The following is a 16,675-nucleotide window of genomic DNA, read 5'->3' as shown; positions in this document are numbered from 1 at the left end:
ATGAACACGACAAAGACACAATGAATACGACAAAGACACACAAGGAATACGACAAAGACACACAAGGAATACGACAAAGACACAATGAACACGACAAAGACACACAAGGAATACGACAAAGACACACAAGGACACACAATGAACACATACTACTATCGGTACAATAGAGAGAAGAGTAAGTTGCCACCTCAGGAATGGCGTTGCCGATGATAAGCCACGCCTTCTTCCCCAGAAAGAGGAAGTAGTTACACAACAAGACAGCGTGTTCCTCCTCATCTCCTGCTAACAACGTCAGGAATTGCTGCAACACAATAAATAATGTTGTTGATTCTCTGTGTGGACACTTCTTATAGATTTACTAGTAAATAACTTCATGTATTTGCTATTACATGGCAGTGTACATAACTACTAGTTAGTCAGAATACTTAGTGAGTATACTGACATGACATATACATGACTACTAGTTAGCAGTCAGAATACTTACATGACTACTAGTAGTGAGTAAATTAATGAAAGTGCACATGGCTGCTAGTTAGTAAGGAGTATACTTACATGACAGTGTACATAACTACTAGTTAGTAGTGTTAGTAGTCAATGCTTACATGGCTACTAGTTAGTAGTCAATACTTACATTACTACTAGTAGTGGTGGGTATACTTACATGCCAGTATACATGACTACTAGTTAGTAGTGGTAAGTAGTCAGAGTACTTACATTGCTACTACCTAGTAGCAGTTAGTACTGAGTATACTTGCATGACTACTACTTAGTAGTGAGAATACTTAATGACAGTGCACATGGGTTGCTAGTTAGTAATGAGTATACTTACATGACAGTATACATAAGTACTAGTTAGTAGTCAATATTTACATAACTACTAGTAGTGGGTATAATTACATTCCAGTATACATGACTACTATTTAGTATTGGTAAGTAGTCAGATTAGTTACATGCTACTAGTTAGTAGCAGTTAGTGCTGAGTATACTAACAAGACTACTAATTAGTAGTGAGTATACTTACATGGCAGTATACAAGACTACAAGTTGGTAGTAGTCAGAATACTTACATTACTACTAGTTAGTAGTGAGTATACTTACATTATGTATACATGACTACTAGTTAGCAGGGAGTCTACTTACAAAATGTATACTTGACTACTACTTAGTCAATACTTACATTACTAGTTAGTAGTGAGTGTACTTACATGATATATACATGACTACTAGTTAATAGTGGTTAGTAGACAATACTTACATGACTTCTAGTTAGTCGTGGTAGTCAGAATACTTACATGACTACTAGTTAGTATTGAGTATACTTAATGAAAGTGCACATGACTACTAGTTGATGTACTTACATGACTACTACTTAATGGTGAACATACTTACATGACAGTATACATGACTACTAGTAAGTAGTGGTTAGTAGACAATACTTACATGATAACTAGTTAGCATTGAGTATACTTACATTATGTATATATGACTACTGGTTAGCAGTGAGTATACATACATGACTACTAGTTAGTGGTGATTATACTTACATGACAGTATACATGACTACTAGTAAGTATTGGTTAGTAGTCGATAATTAAATCACTACTAGTTAGTAGTGACTATACTTACATGATGTATATATAACTACTGGTTAGCAGTGAGTATACATACATGACTACTAGTTAATGGTGAGTATACTTATGTCAGTATACATGACTACTAGTTAGTCGTGGTACGTAGTCAGAATACTTACATGACTACTATTTAGTATTGAGTATACTTAATGAAAGTGCACATTACTAGTTAATAGTGAATATACTTACATGACATTATACATGACTAGTAGTAAGTAGTGGTAGTAGACAATACTTCCACAACTAGTTAGTAGTAAGTATACATACATAGTGTATACATGACGACTAGTTAGTGGTGAGTATACTAACATGACAGTATACATGACTACTAGTTAGTTGTGGCAAGTAGTCAGAATACTTACATGACTACTAGTTAGTATTGAGTATACTTAATGAAAGTGCACATGACTCCTAGTTAATGGTGAATATACTTACATGACTACTAGTAAGTAGTGGTTAGTAGACAAAATACTTCCATGACTACTAGTTAGTGTTTTTTTGTGCTTGTGCGATGACAATAAAGACCTATACTATCCTGGTGAGTGTACTTCCCTGACTACTAGTCAGTGTACTCACATCACAGGTGCTCCACAGGTCACAGATGGCAGCAAAGGAGACTCTGTCTGGCAGAGAAGGGATGAGCGACACAAAGCGAGCCACCTGAGCCTGCGTCAGAGGACAATGTTTAGGACGTGAGAGGACAATGTTTAGGACGTGAGAGGACAATGTTTAGGACGTGAGAGGACAATGTTTAGGACATGAGAGGACAATGTTTAGGACGTGAGAGGACAATGTTTAGGACAGTGTGTAGGAGAAGAGGTCACATGACTCACGGCGGCCGCAGCAGGGTTGTCCGGGAAGGCGTCCAGCAGTTCTTGGGGGGGGTTGAGGGGGCGCAGGTACCTGCTGATGAAGACGGTCTTGCCATTGAGGTCTATGACGGTGGTGGTGCAGACTCTGCCTGGGAACTCACTGGCTGCCAGCCTCTCAAACCTCTCTGACGCCTGCAGCAGACCCTCGTCCTCCTGGCTGTCCAACTGCAGCAGGGGGGAGAGCACGTCAGCACGTGTGTGTGTGTGTGTGTGTGTACAGGTGTGTGTGTGTGTGTGTGTGTGTGTGTACATGTGTGTGTGTGTGTGTGTGTGTGTGTGTGTGTGTGTGTGTGTGTGTGTGTGTGTGTGTGTGTGTGTGTGTGTGTGTGTGTGTGTGGCATGCTGTTACCTTCAGTTCCTTGATCTACAACATGCACAGGAACACAGCAGAGATGAAAGACACAACAAGGGACAACATGTAGCAAATGATGCAACAACAACAACAACATGCAGCAGATGATGCAACAACAACAACAAAAACTAGCACTTTCTACAACCTTTCACTTTCAGGATTTTAGGACTGACATGTAGCTCACCCAGCTATGCTAGCTTTGCTAATCTAGCATGATGTTAAAATGTAATGTTAGCACGTAGCTCATATAACTATGTTAATATTGCTAACCTAGCATGATGTTAAAATGTAATGTTAGCATGTAGCTCATATAACTGTTAATGTTGCTAACTCAGCATGATGTTAGAACGTAAATTTTAACATGTAGCTCACATAGCTATGCTAATGTTGCTAACTTCGCATGATGTTAAAATGTAATGTTAGCATCCAACTCACCCAGCTACGCTTGTTTTGCTAACCTAGCATAACATTAAAATGTAAAGTTAGCACGTAGCTCATATAACTGTTAATGTTGCTAACCTAGCATGATGTTAAAATGTAAAGTTAGCACGTAGCTCATATAACTATGTTAATGTTGCTAACCTAGCATGATATTAGAATGTAATGTTAGCATGTAGCTCACATAGCTATGCTAATGTTGCTGTTCTAGCATGATGTTAAACTGTATTGTTAATATTGCTAACCTAGCATGGTGTTAGAACGTAATGTTAGCATGTAGCTCACACAGCTATGCTAATTTTGCTAACTTAGCATGATGTATAAATGTAAAGTTAGCATGTAGCACACGTATGCTAGTGTTGCTAATGTAGTATACTACACAATACATTAGTGTGTACTCCTGTAGTATAGTACACAATACATTAATGTGCACTCCTGTAGTATAGTACACAATACATTAATGTGTACTCCTGTAGTATAGTACACAATACATTAATGTGTACTCCTGTAGTATAGTACAATAAAGTAGTGTACTACTTAAGTATGTATTGTCCCTTGCAGTGAAAGACATTCATGCAAAGAAGACAGGAAGGAACTATGCCATGCATCTAAACTACTTCCTGGTGTGATCATGCTAGCTGCATCTAAACTACTTCCTGGTGTGATCATGCTAGCTGCATCTACACTACTTCCTGGTGTGACCATGCTAGCTGCATCTAAACTACTTCCTGGTGTGACCATGCTAGCGGCATCTAAACTACTTCCTGGTGTGATCATGCTAGCTGCATCTAAACTACTTCCTGGTGTGACCATGCTAGCTGCATCTAAACTACTTCCTGGTGTGACCATGCTAGCTGCATCTAAACTACTTCCTGGTGTGATCATGCTAGCTGCATCTAAACTACTTCCTGGTGTGACCATGCTAGCTGCATCTGAACTACTTCCTGGTGTGACCATGCTAGCTGCATCTAAAATACTTCCTGGTGTGATCATGCTAGCTGCATCTAAACTACTTCCTGGTGTGACCATGCTAGCTGCATCTGAACTACTTCCTGGTGTGAGACCTTCTGACCTTCTCCCTGATGGACTCCCCAGGTAGCAGCTGAGGCTCGATGGTGATGAAGAGTGTGATGAAGGCTCCCTCACAGAGGCTCCGCAGGTTGTCATAGGCGCCATTGTTGCCATGGCTACGCTCCTTGCTGTAGCCTAGCAACACGGCGGGTGTGTTCACCTTGAAGGTTCCATCAATCTGCACACACACATGAATACAACAATACACTAGTGTAGTGTTATTGTGTACCACTTATTGTATGGTGTGTGTGTGACGCAACATGAGTGTGTAGCATGTCTAATGGTGTGTGTGTGACGCAACATGAGTGTGTAGCATGCATTTATGGTCTGTGTGTGACGCAACATGGGTGTGTAGCATGTATGTATGATCTGTGTGTGACACAACATGAGTGTGTAGCATGTCTAATGGTGTGTGTGTGTGACGCAACATGAGTGTGTAGCATGTATTTATGGTCTGAGTGTGACGCAACATGAGTGTGTAGCATGTCTTTAATGGTGTGTGTGTCACGCAACATGAGTGTGTAGCATTTATTTATAGTTTGTGTGTGACGCAACATGGGTGTGTAGCATGTATTTATGATCTGTGTGTGACGCAACATGAGTGTGTAGCATGTATTTATAGTTTGTGTGTGACGCAACATGGGTGTGTAGCATGTATTTATGATCTGTGTGTGACGCAACATGAGTGTGTAGCATGTATTTAATGGTCTGTGTGTGACGCAACATGAGTGTGTAGCATGTCTTTAATGGTGTGTGTGTGACGCAACATGAGTGTGTAGCATGTCTAATGGTGTGTGTGTGACGCAACATGAGTGTGTAGCATGTCTTTAATGGTGTGTGTGTGTGACGCAACATGAGTGTGTAGCATGTATTTAATGGTGTGTGTGTGACGCAACATGAGTGTGTAGCATGTGTGTGTGACGCAACATGAGTGTAGCATGTGTGTGTGACGCAACATGAGTGTGTAGCATGTGTGTGTGACGCAACATGAGTGTGTAGCATGTGTGTGTGACGCAACATGAGTGTGTAGCATGTGTGTGTGACGCAACATGAGTGTGTAGCATGTGTGTGTGACGCAACATGAGTGTGTAGCATGTGTGTGTGACGCAACATGAGTGTGTAGCATGTGTGTGTGACGCAACATGAGTGTGTTCTCACCCTGCACTGGGAGTAGATGGTGCTGAAAGGGATCTTCACAGAACCCAACCAGTGCTTCTCAAGGCGAGTGTGCACGGATTTGCCTTTTTCTTCGTCAGTCTGCGGCGGAGAGGCGGAGGTGACGACATCATCAGTATGGCGTCATGACATCATCAGTATTGCGTCATGACACGCAAGCAAAGGACTCACCACTCCGATTTCATGAAGCACCTCATCAAACACGTTGATGAAGACCTCGTCTTTGAGCGACTGCAAGCTGGCAATGCTGTAGTCTCCATTGGGTGCACTGAGGGGGACAACATGGGGACATGACACCATGCAACATGTACTGATGGAAGTACAAGTACACATGTGTGTACTGATGGTAGTACAACTACACATGTGTGTACTGATGGAAGTACAACTACACATGTGTGTACTGATGGAAGTACAACTACACATGTGTGTAGTGATGGAAGTACAACTACACATGTGTGTACTGATGGAAGTACAACTACACATGTGTGTACTGATGGAAGTACAACTACACATGTGTGTACTGATGGTAGTACAAGTACACATGTGTGTACTGATGGAAGTACAACTACACATGTGTGTACTGATGGAAGTACAACTACACATGTGTGTAGTGATGGAAGTACAACTACACATGTGTGTACTGATGGAAGTACAACTACACATGTGTGTACTGATGGAAGTACAACTACACATGTGTGTACTGATGGAAGTACAACTACACATGTGTGTACTGATGGAAGTACAACTACACATGTGTGTACTGATGGAAGTACAACTACACATGTGTGTACTGATCGAAGTATAAGTATTCATGTGTGTATTGATGGAAGTACAACTACACATGTGTGTATTGATGGAAGTACAACTACACATGTGTGTACTGATGGAAGTACAAGTACACATGTGTGTAGTGATGTAAGTATAAGTATTCATGTGTGTATTGATGGAAGTACAACTACACATGTGTGTACTGATGGAAGTACAAGTATACATGTGTGTATTGATGGTAGTACAAGTATAAATGTGTGTAGTGATGGTAGTACAAGTATAAATGTGTGTAGTGATGGAAGTATAAGTATTCATGTGTGTATTGATGGAAGTACAACTACACATGTGTGTAGTGATGGAAGTATAAGTATTCATGTGTGTATTGATGGTAGTACAAGTATACATGTGTGTATAGAAGGTAGTACAAGTATAAATTTGGGTAGTCATGGAAGTACAAGTATGAATGGTAGTATTGATGGAAGTATAAGTATAAATGTGTGTATTGATGGAAGTATAAGTATAAATGGTAGTATTGATGGAGGTATAAGTATAAATGTGTGTATTAATGGAAGTATAAGTATACATGGTAGTATTGATGGAAGTATAAGTATAAATGTGTGTATCAACAAAAGTACAAATCTAAATGTGTGTATTGAAGGTAGTACAAGTATACATGTGTGTATGGATGGTAGTACAAATGTGTGTATGGATGGTAGTACAAGTATAAATGTGTGTATTGATGGTAGTACAAGTATAAATGTGTGTATTGATGGTAGTACAAGTACAAATGTGTGTATTGATGGTAGTACAAGTATAAATGTGTGTATTGATGGTAGTACAAGTATACATGTGTGTATTGATGGTAGTACAAGTATAAATGTGTGTATTGATGGTAGTACAAGTACAAATGTGTGTATTGATGGTAGTACAAGTATAAATGTGTGTATTGATGGTAGTACAAGTATAAATGTGTGTATTGATGGTAGTACAAGTATACATGTGTGTGTTGATGGTAGTACAAGTACAAATGTGTGTAGTGATGGTAGTACAAGTATAAATGTGTGTATTGATGGTAGTACAAGTATAAATGTGTGTATTGAGGGTAGTACAAGTATAAATGTGTGTAGCGATGGTATTACAAGTATAAATGTGTGTATTGATGGTAGTACAAGTATAAATGTGTGTATTGATGGTAGTACAAGTATAAATGTGTGTATTGATGGTAGTACAAGTATAAATGTGTGTATTGATGGTAGTACAAGTATAAATGTGTGTATTGATGGTAGTACAAGTACAAATGTGTGTACTGATGGTAGTACAAGTATAAATGTGTGTATTGATGGTAGTACAAGTATAAATGTGTGTATTGATGGTAGTACAAGTATAAATGTGTGTATTGATGGTAGTACAAGTATACATGTGTGTGTTGATGGTAGTACAAGTACAAATGTGTGTAGTGATGGTAGTACAAGTATAAATGTGTGTATTGATGGTAGTACAAGTATAAATGTGTGTATTGAGGGTAGTACAAGTATAAATGTGTGTATTGATGGTAGTACAAGTATAAATGTGTGTAGTGATGGTAGTACAAGTACAAATGTGTGTATTGATGGTAGTACAAGTACAAATGTGTGTAGTGATGGTAGTACAAGTATAAATGTGTGTATTGATGGTAGTACAAGTATAAATGTGTGTATTGATGGTAGTACAAGTATAAATGTGTGTAGTGATGGTAGTACAAGTATAAATGTGTGTATTGATGGTAGTACAAGTATAAATGTGTGTATTGATGGTAGTACAAGTATAAATGTGTGTAGTCTTCATCGTATGGGCAGCTGTTTTCCGGCACCCGGACCTGAGGCCGAGGGTCTATGCCTTTTACCACCCCAGGCCCGGGGGGCCCTCCCGTTCATATGTCAGGACACACAGAAGTGAGCCAGGTCACCGAGCAGTCATCCAGGTCCGCCAGGCCACGCAAACCATTAGGAGCACGATAAATCGGGCAACGCAGGATCACGTGGTCGGCAGTCTGCTCCTCCGCGCCACATTCACACGTCGCGTTAGGTGCTAAGCCCCACTGGAACATGTTTGAGCGAAAGCGACCGACACCAGTTCGGAGGCGGTTAAGCCTCACCCAGGCCACTCGTGGTAGTGAGAGGCCTGGTATTGAGCCGGTGTCAGGTATGAAGTCACGGAGTCTGGAGGAGATGGTATGCTCCAGGTCCGTGCTCCATTTGTGATTCGCCCAGTGAGCCGCCCTGATGTTGTTGTCACTGCATTGCTGCAGGAGCTTCAGGGCGCCTGGTACCAGTGGGTCTCTGGAGGGGAGGCGGGGCGTTGGCTCTGAGGAGAGTGTGAGCCTTTCATGGAGCAGGTGGTTCTCATCCATGTTTGCCCGGCCCGCCAGAGTTGCTACAGCACCTTGGCGACGAAGCTCAGCGGGTTGGATGCCTGCTAAGATGGGCAGTAGCTCCACAGGGGTGGGGCGCAGGCATCCAGTGATAACACGCAAGGCTTCGTTGATCGGGACATCAAGTTGTTTAGAGTGAGCACTGCGCGCCCAGACAGGTGCGCAGTACTCAGCAGTTGAGTAGACCAGGGCAAGTGCTGCTGTTCGCAGAGTTCTTGCCCCGGCACCCCAACCGGACCCGACCAACCGTCTCAGCAGTGAGACGCGGGTGTTGAGTTTCTTGCGTGTTGCCAAGAGGTGTTTACGGAAAGTGAGCGACCTGTCCAGGGTGACCCCAAGGTATTTAGGGTCAGGACGAGGGTCTTCAGGTGTAGGACGAGGCCGGCATAGGGTAAGGGAAGCCCCATCCGGCTTCCGCACCTCGAACCTGATCTCACGATCCGCTTCCCAATTGTATAGGTGGAAAGCTTGTGTCACCGTCTTGGATTCGCTGAGCTTCAATCTCCAGTTATGGAGGTAAGCCACTAAAGTCTCCATGTCCTGGCTTAGAGTTCCCTCCAAGGCCTGCCAGTCCCTGTCGGAGTGCAGCAGCGCGAGATCGTCTGCGTATGCGAACCTCCGTGAGACTGTGGCAGGCAGGTCGTATGTATAGATGTTATACAGGAGGGGAGCCAGGACAGATCCCTGGGGGACGCCATTTTTCAGGCGCCGCAACCTGCTTTTATCTCCGTTACTGGTGGTGAGAGTAAAGCTGCGGTTCCAGACAAGCTCCATGATCATTTTGACCATGTGCCTGTCTGGAAGCAGGCGGAGAAGTTTGCAGGTGAGGCCGCGGTGCCAGACTGTGTCATAGGCAGCAGTCAGGTCTATGAAGACGGCACCGGCCTTCTTTTTCGCCTCAAAGCAGTCCTCGATGTCCTGGGTAAGGAGGGCGACCTGATCCACCGTGGACTTCCCACGTCGAAAACCCGCCTGCTCCCGGGGGAGGTGGGGGTCTATGATGGGCTCGACACGGGCGTGAATCAGGCGCTCGAGGACTTTAAAGGGGACGCAGAGCAACGAGATTGGTCTGTAGCTCGTTACGTCATCCTTTGGCTTGTTCGGCTTGGGGATAGCGACAACAGTGGCCCTTCTCCAAATCCTGGGGATCCGGAGTTGGCGCAGGCAAGAAGACAGGAAAACTCTCAGCCAGGACTTCATTGCAGGGGCAGCGTGGAGCACGAGTTCTGGGCAGATGTTGTCAGGCCCAGCAGACTTGCCTGGTTTGGTATACTGGAGGGCAGCTGTGAACTCCTCCGGTGAAAACTCACCGGAGATGTTACACTCGCTAGATGTTGTTGTCCTCCAGAGGTCTGCAGTTTCCTGGCGCACCGCCCGGGAAAAATCTCGATTTATCCCGGTATATACCCCGTTTTTCACAACCTGTGCTGCAATAGCATTTGCGGTAACGGGGCATGTTCGGGGTGCGCGCTCAGACCTACCAGTCAAGTTGTTCAAAGTGCTCCACGCGATACGGCTAGTGTGCGAGAAGTCGATGGAGTGGACTGACTCTTTCCAGCGCTGGTGCCTCTTCCTTCCAAGAGTGGAAAGAAGGGCAGTGGCTGAATTGTTAGCCTCCGGGCCATAGGGAGCCCGGAGGAAGGCGCTGTAGAGGGTCTCGCACTCGCCATCCCAGCATGGTTTGTAGTTCTTACGCCGGCCGCGTGGGATGGCTTTTTTGGCCGCAGATGTTAGTGCCCTACAGAAGTCCTGGTATGCCTCGTCCACGTTGGGTGTGTCTGGTGGTGGGAGACACCGTGTGGACTTGTTGGTATGGAGGCGATAGAGTTTCCAATTGGCCTTCCGGAAGTTCCATCGCTTCATCGGTCCGCTCGGAACTGTTGTCACGAGGTCGGGCACCGATATCAGCGACGGTCGGTGTTGCGACCTGGGGAACATTCCTAGAACACGTCTGTCGGGGAGCTGGGTGTCCACACCGACACTCACAAAAGCCAGGTCAGGGTTCGTGTCAGTGTTATGCCGAGCGGAGTGAAAGCTGGCTGGGCCCTTCGGGTTGTAGAGAAGGTTGAGCGAGTTGCGCTCTGCCCAGTCAGAAAGAGTTTCCCCGCTCGGTGAGGTGGTACTGTATCCCCACCGTGTATGCCGGCAGTTGAAATCACCAGCATATACACACGGTGGTTCAAGCGCTGGCAGTGACACTGGCGTGAGTTGTGAGGGTGGTGGTTTGTAGACGTTGACAATTTTGATGTCGCCAACGTCCACTCGCAGCCACTCGATCTCGGAGTTGTCCGGTGATCGATCGGCGAGGGTCCAGCTCAGATCGTTGTGGACAAACGTGGCAAGGCCATGCTTCTTGCTCAGGATTGACCCAGCTAGCGTGAAGTTGGTGATCGCTAGCTTGTCCGCTGTTGGGCGGTGGGTTTCCTGAAGGAGGATGACCATGGCTTGGGTGGTGTGGGCCATGTGCTCGATGACGGATGTTTTGGCATCTGTGAGCCCTTCAACGTTCAGTTGCAGTATTCTTGGTTGGAGACCGGCAGCAGTGTTGCTACCAGATCTCCGCCCAGACTGCCCCTGGACGCCAGAACGGGAGGGTACCCGAGTGTGTGTAGTGATGGTAGTACAAGTATAAATGTGTGTATTGATGGTAGTACAAGTATAAATGTGTGTAGTGATGGTAGTACAAGTACAAATGTGTGTATTGATGGTAGTACAAGTACAAATGTGTGTAGCGATGGTAGTACAAGTATAAATGTGTGTATTGATGGTAGTACAAGTATAAATGTGTGTAGTGATGGTAGTACAAGTATAAATGTGTGTATTGATGGTAGTACAAGTATAAATGTGTGTAGTGATGGTAGTACAAGTATAAATGTGTGTATTGATGGTAGTACAAGTATAAATGTGTGTAGTGATGGTAGTACAAGTATAAATGTGTGTATTGATGGTAGTACAAGTATAAATGTGTGTAGTGATGGTAGTACAAGTACAAATGTGTGTATTGATGGTAGTACAAGTATAAATGTGTGTATTGATGGTAGTACAAGTATAAATGTGTGTATTGATGGTAGTACAAGTATAAATGTGTGTATTGATGGTAGTACAAGTATAAATGTGTGTATTGATGGTAGTACAAGTATACATGTGTGTATTGATGGTAGTACAAGTATAAATGTGTGTATTGATGGTAGTACAAGTATAAATGTGTGTATTGATGGTAGTACAAGTATAAATGTGTGTAACATGAGAGGCGGACCTGAAAGGCAGCTGCAGTTCTTCGTTCCAGCAGGGGTTGGGTCCATCGGCCGTGGTGGTCTGGAGCACGTTGCGCTGGAAGGAGACCTCCACAAAGGGTCTGACCTGGACCTAGGTCACATGACAGCAGCATGAGGAGGACGTGGAAGGAGGAGGTGAGTGCCAGTCCTACCTGGCCCAGCAACCAGTCGCCGGCCTGCATGCCGCCCTGTGACGTCTGTGCCGCTTTGCTGAGGAAGCACTTTGTTTAGATAGCACATTCAGTGTCGGGGGCGGCGGAGCGACCACGCTCACCTGCTAGGGGGGCGGCGCACCGGGATGTCGTAGGCTCGCAGGATGTTGACCAGCAGTTTGATGTCGCCGTCAGAGAGGTTCTGAGCCGTCACTTTCTTCCTCTCCTTCCTCTGAGGCTTCAGCGGACGCTTGGGCTCGGCCAGGTGGAAAAGGTTGAGTCCCAGAATCCTGTGGGTCCCGCAAACATGGTCTTAGTGCAAGTCAGGGCAACAACAAGGCTCAGTCCCACCAGGAATGAAAGCAGGCCTCAGAACAGAAACATGTCCCCTAAATAACTTTGTCCTTGAAGAACTACGAGTTAGAAATGGTAAGTAAACAAGACCTTTACCTGAGATTAGCTTACTAATAAAAATACAGTAGGGCTCTAAGTTCGAGGATGATAATTTTTACAATAGCGACTGCTCGAACGGCGAATAGAATCATGTCCCCAAAATAACTTTGTCCTTGAAGTACTACGAGTTAGAAATGGTAAACGAGACCTTGACCCGAGATTAGCTTACCAATAAAAATACAGTAGGGCTCCAAGTTTGAGGAAGATCATTTTGACAATGGTGACTGCTCGAGCGGCGAATAAAAACATGTCCCCTAAATAACTTTGTCCTTGAAGAACTACAAGTTAGAAATGGTAAACGAGACCTTGACCGAGATTATCTTACTAATAAAAAAATACAGTAGGGCTCCAATTTCGAGGAAGATCACTTTGACAATAGCGACTGCTCGAGCTGCGAATAGAAACATCTCCCTAAAATAACTTTGTCCTTGAATAACTACAAGTTAGAAATGGTAAGTAAACAAGACCTTGACCTGAGATTAGCTTACTAATAAAAATACAGTAGGGCTCCAATTTCGAGGAAGATCACTTTGACAATGGTGACTGCTCGAGCGGCGAATAGAATCATGTCCCCAAAATACCTTTGTTCTTGAAGATCAACAAGTTAGAAATGGTAAAAGAGACCTTGACCCGAGATTAGCTTACTAATAAAAATACAGTAGGGCTCCAAGTTCAAGGAAGCGCAGTTAGACAATGGCGACTCCTCAAGAGGCGAATAGAATCATGTCCCCAAAATAACTTTGTCCTTGAAAAACTACAAGTTAGAAATGGTAAACGAGACCTTGATCGAGATTATCTTACTAATAAAAAAATACAGTAGGGCTCCAATTTCGAGGAAGATCACTTTGACAATAGCGACTGCTCGAGCTGCGAATAGAAACATCTCCCCAAAATACCTTTGTCCTTGAAGAACTACAAGTTAGAAATGGTAAACAAGACCTTGACCTGAAATTAGCTTACTAATAAAAATACAGTAGGGCTCTAAGTTCGAGGATGATAATTTTTACATTAGCGACTGCTCGAACGGCGAATAGAATCATGTCCCCAAAATAACTTTGTCCTTGAAGAACTATGAGTTAGAAATGGTAAAAAAGACCTTGACCTGAGATTAGCTTACCAATAAAAATACAGTAGGGCTCCACGTTCGAGGAAGATCACTTTGACAATAGCGACTGCTCGAGCGGCGAATAGACACTAGTAGTTGAAAATAAATACGAGGCTGACTTTGAAGGAGGACAAGGAGGACCACAAGTAAGATGTCCTGGTGGGACTGAGCTCCTACTGGGCTGGGTTGTGGGCAGGGAGGCAAGCAAGAAGAAGTCACGTACCCTGGACCAGCACCACTGTTAAACATGCACAGCAGGAGAAAGAAGGAGAGATGAATGCCAGAGCAGAGAAGTTGCAAGTCAAGAAAAGGCCCCACAACCCACTGAGCGTGTTTTCAAAGAGCGCCGCCTAGAACCTCGGCAGAGAGAGCCTAGAGAGAGGCCGTGACACGACATCCTCATACTTACGTCAGACGGTTTTTGATTTCCGCCCTGTCATTGACTTTGACTGGCCACTGACTCCACAGCTCGTGGTAATCTAACCTCTCACTCTCAACTCGAAGATGCCGATCAGGCCCTCTTAGTAAATGTGCTCCTCTTTTGTACGTGTGTTTGTATTTTGCCAGCAACATGCACAGGAGAGAGTGGATTAGTGCTTTCTACACATGCAGCATGCCAGACGTGAGGCTGGACGTGGTACCCGATACTTGGCATCTCCTCCTCCACCACCAGGTCAGACAGCAGGTAGTGATGTTTGGCCAGGAGGAACCTGTGGATGACGGCCTCGCGGATCTGCGGGGGGTGGGGGGAAACCGTTTCAACTTGTGGTCAGCCGCTCCGCTTTCAGCGGGTGGACGTGCTCACCTTCTGCAGGTATTTGGCCACTAAAGCTCGGTGAGAATCCAGATGTTCTTTGGTGTCGATGATCTCGCCATCCTTCAGCCTCTTCTCGTACTCCTGGAAGCAAACATCGGCAAGCTCCACCCGTCAGGCCGCAGCAGCTGAGTAAAGCCAGTGCACCCCTCCCACTTCATGGGATGGGTGCATATTACACACCTTGTTACCTTCCACAGGTGTGTAAAAGACCTCACCTTCATCTTTATACAAGTATTATTGCAGCAAAACTATTTGCCAATGCGTATCTCAATCTGTGCACCTGTAATCTGATTTACGTGTTTGTGTACCAATTTATGTGTCATAATCTGTGTGTGTAATCAGATCCATATTTGTGTTTTAATTTGTGTTTCTGTATATCAATCTGTGTGTGTGTGTAATCAGATCTGTATTTATGTGTTTTAGTTTGTGTGTCTGTATATCAATCTGTGTGTGTAACCAGATCCGTATTTGTGCGTATCTGTATCTCAATCTGTGTGTGTAATCAGATCTGCATGTGCATGTTTTAAATTGTGTGTTTTAATGTGTGCGTCTATATCTCAATCTGTGTGTGTGTAATCAGATCCGCATTTCTGTGTTTAAATGTGTGCGTCTGTATCTCAATCTGTGTGTATTCAGATCCGCGAGTGCATGTTTTAAATTGTGTGTCTGTATCTTAATCTGTGTGTGTGTAATCAGATCTGCATTTGTGTGTTTTAATGTGTGTGTCTGTATCTCAATCCGTGTGTATTCAGATCCGCGAGTGCATGTTTTAAATTGTGTGTCTGTATCTCAATCTGTGTGTGTAATCAGATTTGTATTTGTGTGTCTGTATCTGGACCTGTGTGTGTAATCATATCCACATTTGTGTGTTTTAATGTGTGTGTCTGTATCTCAAGCTGTGTGTGTGTAATCAGATCCACATTTGTGTGTTTTAATGTGTGTGTCTGTATCTCAATCTGTGTGTGTAATCAGATCCACATTTGTGTGTTTTAATGTGTGTGTCTGTATCTCAATCTGTGTGTGTGGGTAATCAGATCCGCATTTGTATGTTTTAATGTGTGTGTCTGTATCTCAATCTGTGTGTGTGGGTAATCAGATCCGCATTTGTATGTTTTAATGTGTGTGTCTGTATCTCAATCTGTGTGTGTGTAATCAGATCCACATTTGTGTGTTTTAATGTGTGTGTCTGTATCTCAATCTGTGTGTGTGTGTAATCAGATCCGCATTTGTATGTTTTAATGTGTGCGTCTGTATCTCAATCTGTGTGTATTCAGATCCGCGTGTGCATGTTTTAAATTGTGATCTGTGTGTGTGTAATCAGATCTGTATTTGTGATTTTTAATTTGTGTGTCTGTATCTCAATCTGTGTGTGTGTGTTATCAGATCCGCATGTGTGTGTTTTAATGCGTGCGTCTGTATCTCAATCTGTGTGTGTGTGTAATCAGATCCACATTTGTGTGTTTTAATGTGTGTGTCTGTATCTCAATCTGTGTGTGTGTGTAATCAGATCCGCATTTGTATGTTTTAATGTGTGCGTCTGTATCTCAATCTGTGTGTATTCAGATCCGCGTGTGCATGTTTTAAATTGTGTGTCTGTATCTTAATCTGTGTGTGTGTAATCAGATCTGTATTTGTGATTTTTAATTTGTGTGTCTGTATCTCAATCTGTGTGTGTGTGTTATCAGATCCGCATGTGTGTGTTTTAATGCGTGCGTCTGTATCTCAATCTGTGTGTATTCAGATCCGCGTGTGCATGTTTTAAATTGTGTGTCTGTATCTCAATCTGTGTGCGTGTATTCAGATCCGCGTGTGCATGTTTTAATGTGTGCGTCTGTATCTCAATCTGTGTGTGTGTATTCAGATCCGCGTGTGCATGTTTTAAATTGTGTGTCTATCTTAATCTGTGTGTGTGTAATCAGATCTGTATTTGTGTTTTTTAATTTGTGTGTCTGTATCTCAATCTGTGTGCGTGTATTCAGATCCGCGTGTGCATGTTTTAATGTGTGCGTCTGTATCTCAATCTGTGTGTATTCAGATCCGCGTGTGCATGTTTTAATGTGTGTGTCTGTATCTCAATCTGTGTGTGTGTATTCAGATCCGCGTGTGCATGTTTTAAATTGTGTGTCTATCTTAATCTGTGTGTGTGTAATCAGAG

At 43.6% G+C, this 16,675-nt stretch overlaps 1 protein-coding gene across 7 annotated transcripts in view; it reads right to left on the bottom strand.

The window, feature by feature from the left end:
* The window catches only part of cc2d2a (coiled-coil and C2 domain containing 2A), a 71,640-nt gene that overhangs the window by 14,745 nt on the left and 40,220 nt on the right, over positions 1-16,675 (bottom strand). For 3 of the 7 annotated variants that reach the window (XM_062039472.1, XM_062039470.1, XM_062039471.1), the window contains exons 23-35: positions 14,509-14,601; positions 14,345-14,436; positions 14,113-14,241; positions 12,268-12,435; positions 12,146-12,203; positions 11,975-12,084; positions 5,712-5,808; positions 5,523-5,621; positions 4,366-4,542; positions 2,853-2,867; positions 2,465-2,668; positions 2,208-2,297; positions 188-301 (exon numbers count right to left, since the gene is read on the bottom strand). In XM_062039472.1, coding sequence (XP_061895456.1) covers positions 188-301; positions 2,208-2,297; positions 2,465-2,668; positions 2,853-2,867; positions 4,366-4,542; positions 5,523-5,621; positions 5,712-5,808; positions 11,975-12,084; positions 12,146-12,203; positions 12,268-12,435; positions 14,113-14,241; positions 14,345-14,436; positions 14,509-14,601 — 1,446 coding nt within the window. Of the gene's footprint in view, positions 1-187; positions 302-2,207; positions 2,298-2,464; positions 2,669-2,852; positions 2,868-4,365; positions 4,543-5,522; positions 5,622-5,711; positions 5,809-11,974; positions 12,085-12,145; positions 12,204-12,267; positions 12,436-13,926; positions 13,942-14,112; positions 14,242-14,344; positions 14,437-14,508; positions 14,602-16,675 lie in introns of all 7 variants that reach the window. The other 4 variants (XM_062039474.1, XM_062039473.1, XM_062039475.1 and 1 more) reach the window with 4 other exon arrangements.

The sequence above is a fragment of the Entelurus aequoreus genome, linkage group LG27, assembly GCF_033978785.1.
Source record: "Entelurus aequoreus isolate RoL-2023_Sb linkage group LG27, RoL_Eaeq_v1.1, whole genome shotgun sequence".
Taxonomy (NCBI): Eukaryota; Metazoa; Chordata; class Actinopteri; order Syngnathiformes; family Syngnathidae; genus Entelurus; species Entelurus aequoreus.
The sequence above is the reverse complement of the archived record's forward strand: the minus strand, read 5'-3'. Positions and strand labels throughout refer to the sequence as shown.